At 40.0% G+C, this 6000-nt stretch overlaps 1 protein-coding gene across 4 annotated transcripts in view; it reads left to right on the forward strand.

Moving 5' to 3' along the window:
* Positions 1 to 5503, forward strand: part of B3GNT2 (UDP-GlcNAc:betaGal beta-1,3-N-acetylglucosaminyltransferase 2) — a 27930-nt gene extending 22427 nt beyond the window's left edge. For all 4 annotated transcript variants that reach the window (XM_080812852.1, XM_080812853.1, XM_080812854.1 and 1 more), the window contains one exon: positions 2979 to 5503. In XM_080812852.1, coding sequence (XP_080668978.1) covers positions 2988 to 4181 — 1194 coding nt within the window. In that variant the 5' untranslated portion in view covers positions 2979 to 2987 and the 3' untranslated portion in view covers positions 4182 to 5503. The remainder of the gene's footprint in view (positions 1 to 2978) is intronic.
* Positions 5504 to 6000: the final 497 nt, after the last annotated feature.

Below are 6000 nucleotides of genomic sequence, written 5' to 3' on the forward strand. Positions count from 1 at the left end.
GCCTGACCTAAGGAGGGTGCGGACCCTAGACTTGGGTATGAGTGTTTGAATTATTCAGGTTGTGTGTGCCTTGGGGCCCTTTCAAACTGGAGTTAAGGAGTAGGAAATATCTTGTGGGTTTAACTGCCTTCTCTGGAGGAAGTTTAAGAAGGCCCTTTCTTGGGGCACCTGGGTGGCTCACTGGGTTGTGTCCAACTCTTGATTTCAGCTCAGGTCATGTTCTCAGCGTTGTGAGATGAAGCCCCACCTTTTGAGAGTCTGCTTGAGATTCTCCCTCTCCATCTCCCTCTCTCCTTCCACCCACCCCGCCTCAGCCCTGCTTGCTCAATCTCTAAATATATAAATATCTTCTTTAAAATGGCCCTTTCTTGGTGGCTCAGTGGTGGGTTTCTTCAGGGGTGGAGACAGGTAGTGGTTGAGAAGTAAGGGGAGAAATGGGATGGTGATGGGGACTGCTAACTGGGTGAGCTGAGGGCACCCACATAACTGTCATCTGTCATGTTTTCTAGTTATGCAAAAGCTTTAGGAGTGGGGGAGTATGGGATGGGGCTTTTTTTTTTTTTAAACACCTTTTACTGCTGTGTCTATAGCCAAAGCTATTTAGCTGTGGTAAACACAGGCAACTAGATAGGGATCTACTAGACAGATCTTAAGAGACATAAAAGAATTTGTGAATTCCAGCCCATCTAATCTGGGCTGTCAGGCATGTGATAACTTTACAGCATTCTTAGCATGCCAAATACTTCTATTTGGGACTATTTGTTAAAACCCAGTAAACTTAAAAATCCTCTTATATTAAAGAAATAATAAACACTATCCTTAATTAAAATGGGCACCCAGCTTTGTTTCTAGAGGAGAGTGGCTACCATTTGACTAGGTGACCTTGGAACCTCATTGACTTGGTGGCCTTGGAACCCAGCTCTGCCCTTAAGAGTGACTTCTTTAAATCTGTTTTCTCAAGTATAAAATGGAAATAAAAGTAATAACACCTACTTCATGGATTTACCATATCAAGGAGGATACTACACCATGCCTGGAATGCAACCGTTCTTAGGAATTCTTTTTTTTTTTTTTTAAGATTTTATTTATTTTTTTGACAGAGAGAGAGATCACAAGTAGGCAGAGAGGCAGGCAGAGAGAGAGGGAAGCAGGCTCCCTGCCGAGCAGAGAGCCCGACATGGGGCTCGATCCCAGGATCATGACCTGAGCCGAAGGCAGAGGCTCAACCCACTGAGCCACCCAGGTGCCCCCGTTCTTAGGAATTCTAAGTATAGATTCTCAGTTGTAGAATTAACCTGATAAGAAAATTCCTTATAGTGTATTGCCATTCCACATTTTTGGGTTGTTTTTTAATGTCAGGCTTATCTAAATGGTTCCTCTTGTTGGTCATCGATCTCTATAGTGCTAGAACTCTGGAGCTGTATCCCCCACAAACTATTTTGTTGCTCTCTCTTCTTTTCTTCTGTTGGCCGCAGCCTGGAATCTATTCTTGGCCTTTGATATTTCACGAAAATGCCATTTTCATTTCCCTTTTTCATTTTGCTATAAACAGCAGAGCTCTTAAGTATATAGTTTGAGTTTTGACAAATGTATACATCCATGAAACCCTCATCCAGGCCAAGACATACACAGTACATTTCTATGCCCTGGAAAGTTCCCTCCTGCCTCTCTGTAGTCAAAATGTCAATCCCTATCATTTTCACATTTCTAGGTCCTAGATTAATCTTGTCTTCTTGAACCTGACATAAATGGAATTTCAGGTCTTCTTCTTTTGTTTTTAAATTTGTCTGAAAGAGAAAGAGAGCATGAGCATGAGGGGAGGGTGGGGGTGGGAGAGTGGCAGAAGGAGAAGCAGACTCCCTGGTGAGCAGGGAGCCTGCTGTGGGGCAGGACCCTGGGGGAGACTCTTAACACACTGAGCCACTAGGCTGCCCTGAAGTGGTGGTCTTCTTCTCCTTCTCCTTATTCTTTTATAAATACTTCTTTGTTTCTTTGTTTGAAGTAATCCCTACACCCAGCTTGAGGCTCAAACTCAGGGCTCTTGTGACTGAGCCAACCAGCGCCCCCTGAGGTCTGTCTTTCATGCACAGTGCTGTGGTATTGCTGCTAGTAGAAGTCATTTCCTTTTTATTGCCGAGGGTTATTCCACTGTATGAATATACCACGGTTTGTTAATCCATTCCTCTGTTGATGGTATTTCAGTCGTTCTCAGTTTTGGGCCAGTCGGTTAAAGCCGGTATGAGTCTTACCATTTTCTGAATATTTGATAAGGTTAGTGTCTCCTCCACTTAGTAACCCTGCAACCCTGGGCAAGCATGTTAATCTTTCTCCCTTGACTTGTTTTCATCTGTCAAATGGTGGGTTGAGAAACAATTCAAGGTGGGGACCACCATTTTCTAAAAAATGAAATAGAAGGAAATGGAGAATTTTGTGAATTACATGGCAACTCATACATTGCAATGTACCTATAAATACATGTGTGTACCGGGTCACAATATAAAATGTATTTGCTATGAATTGTGAGCAAATCAGTTTGCGACACACTGATTTGTATGTGTGTCTTTATAAGCAAGGAAGTTGGACACCTGTGAGGTTTTTAGTAGATGCGTATCTTTGCCCTCAGGTATCTTACACAGCCACACTATTTACAGTCACTTATGTACTTGCTATGGACCAGCCACTGTTTCCAAATCTTTACATATAAAATCGTAGCGCCCTTACAACCATCCTGTGAAGTGGGTTATTGTCCCTATTTTAGAGATGAGACATTGTATCAACTGAGACATTAGCTACACAACTTTCCCACAGTCACAGAGCTAGAATGGAGGGGCCATGATTTGAACCTAGGCAGTACAGGTCTAGAATCTGTGTTCTAAACCACTATTCCAGAGAAGATAAAGACAAAGAGTCAAGTGACATATGTCCACAAATGCAAACTAATAATTACCTAATTAATACAGTGCTCCTTTTTATTACAGATATGAGAAATGAGTGTTGGACGTCGAAGAATAAAATTGTTGGGTATCCTGATGATGGTTAATGTCTTCATTTATTTGATCGTGGAAGTCTCCAAAAGTAGCAGCCAGGAAAAAAATGGAAAGGGGGAAGTAATAATTCCCAAAGAAAAGTTCTGGAAGATCTCGGACCCCCCTGTGGCCTACTGGAACAGAGAGCAAGAAAAACTGAACAGGCGGTACAATCCCATCTTGAACACATTGGCCAACCAGACAGGGGACGTGTACGGGTTTTCCAACATAAGCCATCTAAATTTTTGTGAACCTGACCTCAGGGTCATGTCAGTAGTTTCAGGTTTCAGCAATTTGCCAGACAGATTTAAAGACTTTCTGCTGTATTTGAGATGTCGAAATTATTCACTACTTATAGATCAACCGGATAAATGTGCAAAGAAACCCTTCTTATTACTGGCGATAAAGTCCCTCATCCCACATTTTGCTAGAAGGCAAGCAATTCGGGAATCTTGGGGCAGAGAAACCAATGTGGGGAACCAAACAGTAGTGAGAGTCTTCTTACTGGGTCAGACCCCGCCGGAGGACAACCACCCAGACCTGTCCGACATGCTGAAATTTGAGAGTGAGAAGCACCAAGACATTCTTATGTGGAACTACAGAGACACTTTCTTCAACTTGTCCTTGAAAGAAGTGCTCTTTCTCAGGTGGGTGAGCACTTCTTGCCCAAATGCCGAGTTTGTTTTTAAGGGCGATGACGATGTTTTTGTGAACACCCATCACATCCTGAATTACTTGAATAGCTTACCCAAGAACAAAGCCAAAGATTTGTTTATAGGTGATGTGATCCACAATGCTGGACCTCATCGGGATAAGAAACTGAAGTACTACATCCCCGAAGTTGTTTACACTGGCGTCTATCCGCCTTATGCGGGGGGAGGTGGCTTCCTTTACTCTGGCCATCTGGCCCTGAGGCTGTACAATATAACTGACCAGGTCCTTCTCTACCCCATTGATGACGTTTATACTGGAATGTGCCTTCAGAAGCTCGGCCTCGTTCCAGAGAAACATAAAGGCTTCAAGACATTTGATATAGAAGAGAAAAACAAGAATAACATTTGTTCCTATGTAGATTTGATGTTAGTACATAGTAGAAAACCTCAAGAGATGATTGATATTTGGTCTCGGTTACAAAATGCTCATTTAAATTGCTGAAATATATACAAACTAAATTTTGCCTAGAAAGACCTATCTTGAATAGTTCCCATGTTGTGTTCTTTCACATTAGGGGTAACTTCTATGTTAAACCATCAAAATTGCCTTTATTAGTAGTATCCATTTGAGGGCCTCTCAACCCTCCAGTGTGGTACTTTCTGAAGAGGGAAAGCAGATTATAATTTTTTTATGGAGGATGTGGTGGGACGATTGGTTCTGATCCTTCCTATGGCTAATGGCCATTATTTTCTAATTTGCCTTCCTTCTCATCTGAAATCATAAGCTTCTGGAATTTGACCATTTTAGGTTATTTATGTTTTACCCTCATATGATCATATCCCAGCTTTCCATTATAATGAGTGAATTATCTGCAATTTAGGTGTTTATAAACAAACATCTTTGTTGTATGTGATCTAGTGGTTTTTGTTGACTGGAACTCCATTTATTTTCATGAAACTTGGATGAATTTTTTAAGTTGCCTAGAAAAATTAAAACTTCTGTCAAAATTTTCCACCACCCCAACAGTATTTTCTTGTGTTAAGGTCAGTTAATTTTGAAGAATTAGAATCACTGTGTGACATTTATCCGCTTTACCTTGTTATGGTCTTAGGGCCATAAAAAGGAGAAAGTTTAACTCTTCTTGTATTTGTTTTGATGGGTGGTATCATGATAGTTCTCAGATTTTAGTGTTTGACGGTAATGAGTATGATTCTGTAACAGTCAACTGAAAATTGAATGGACCCTGGCGACCATATTGTGCTTATGATTTTTCAGTGTGGACCAGGAAAGTGTATGTCATTTCTGAACTTTAAGTGAAAAGATGGAAACTGCAGACCTTCTCATGAGTGGATTGTCAGTTTAAAACTCCAGGATTCTATTCTTGCCATATTTTCACATGCCGCTTACACAAAATTATTCTGAGTAGTGACTGCTTCCCTGTCTCAGTGTAGAAGTGCCTGTGTTTTTATTTATTGTTCAGATCAAAGACCAAAACATTTTCTTAAATATATTTTGTGTAATATTTTATTTGTATACAGTGTTGTTGATGAAATATTTAACTAGAGCATGGTATTTTAAGTGTTAAGGTGTAACATATGTTAAATAAAGCTAACTGTTACTTTTGAATTTTAAAACTTGGCTTTTTTGTGGGGGAGGGGGACTACGAACTACTAGAGTTGATAAAATTCTGCCAAACTGTTGCTTACATATACTATCTTGTAACATGCTTTATTGAAATATTTTTGTGTTTATAGAGATGATGCCTATTACCACATGTGATACTGGAGACTGTAAGAAGATGGAAATAAAGTCACTGTATTTTTAATTTTCATGTGTAATGTGTAATAATCTATGATCTCTTTTTGTTTCCTGTATTTGATTACGTTTTCCCAAAAGAGACCATTCCCCCTGCCCCGAAACTATTATAGTAGCACTGACCTATAACTTTTTCTCTGTCTCAGTGAGTTCTATGTCTTTGCCTTTAAAATTCTTAGAAGTACTTCCCATCTAGAGTCTTTAGAGGAATATAAATATTTATTTATGCTTCCATTTGTGGTGAGTAGAAAATGCAATTGGAAATAAAGCAGCACCTTTAAAAATTTTTTTGGGTATAGTTGACATACAATGTCACATAAGTTTCAGGTGTACAACATAGTGATTAACTTCTCCATACATTATGCTGGGCTCATCACAAGCATAGCTGCCATCTGTCAACTGTACAACACTATTATTATATCATGGATTATATTCCCTGTGCTATACCTTTTATCTCTGTGAATTTTATTCATCCATAATTGGAAACCTGTATCTCCTCCCCTTC

This window comes from Martes martes, assembly GCF_963455335.1.
Source record: "Martes martes genome assembly, chromosome: 9".
Taxonomy (NCBI): domain Eukaryota; kingdom Metazoa; phylum Chordata; class Mammalia; order Carnivora; family Mustelidae; genus Martes; species Martes martes.